This window comes from Apteryx rowi, unplaced genomic scaffold, assembly GCF_003343035.1.
Source record: "Apteryx rowi isolate R43461 unplaced genomic scaffold, aptRow1 scaffold_17, whole genome shotgun sequence".
Classification (NCBI taxonomy): Eukaryota; Metazoa; Chordata; class Aves; order Apterygiformes; family Apterygidae; genus Apteryx; species Apteryx rowi.
This window is the reverse complement of record NW_020447974.1, coordinates 4288308-4289128: the sequence shown is the minus strand read 5'-3', so window position 1 is coordinate 4289128 and position 821 is coordinate 4288308. Positions and strand designations below refer to the sequence as shown.

The 821-nt window shown below is 65.2% G+C and overlaps 1 protein-coding gene across 1 annotated transcript in view; it reads right to left on the bottom strand.

Moving 5' to 3' along the window:
* Positions 1-406: 406 nt before the first annotated feature.
* Positions 407-821, bottom strand: part of MEX3B (mex-3 RNA binding family member B) — a 2610-nt gene continuing 2195 nt past the window's right edge. Inside the window, 1 exon segment of the mRNA XM_026060603.1 lies at positions 407-821. This exon segment is cut by the window's right edge and continues 142 nt beyond it. Within this exon segment, the coding sequence (XP_025916388.1) occupies positions 431-821 (391 nt within the window). The 3' untranslated portion in view covers positions 407-430.

Genomic DNA, 821 nt, shown 5'->3' with positions numbered 1-821 from the left:
TCAGAAAAGTATCCACCCATAGATTTAATAATTTCGTAATAAGCATCCTAGGAACTACCAGCACGTTTTACTAACAGTCCACACACCATTGTCATCATCATAAGCATCTTCTACTTTCAATTATTATTATTTTTTAAAAAAAGGGAGTTTTGGAAGCTTCGTTTATAAAGTACAGTGTAAAAACTAGCCTAGCACTAGAATGGAGTCGCCCGTTATTATGTATAGCATGCACCCGAGTCACCACCACCCCCCTGCCCACCCGCGGCCACGGCCACAGCGCGCGGCGCCCGCACCCCCCGGCGGGCGGCGGCCCGGCCCAACCGTCCCAACGGCCGCAACCGCCGCGGCCCAACCGTCGCAACCGCCGCCTCCTCCCCGCCGCCCCGCGCGGGCCGACGCCGCAGCCGCCGCGAGCCGGGCGGGCGCCGCCTCAGGAGAAGATGCGGATGGCCTGGGTGACGGCGCTGTGGCACACGGGGCACTGCGGCTCCGTCTTCTCGCAGATGCGGTTGGCGCACTCCATGCAGAAGAGGTTGTGGCCGCAGGGCACCAGCGCCGCGATCACCTCGCTCTCGAAGCACACCGAGCAGTCGCGGCTGCCCTTCCGCCGCACGCCGGACGAGGAGCACGACGAGCTGGACGAGGAGCTGGACGAGGAGGAGGAGGAGGCCGACGAGTCGGAGGGCAGCCCCGGCAGGTGGGAGCCCAGCCCGTTGGCGTAGAGCGGGTAGGAGGCGGCCATGAGGCGCCCGCCGGGATCGCTGCGCACCCGCCGCGCCAGCGGGTGCTCCGGCCCCGCCGCGCTGCCGTGCAGGGGCGGG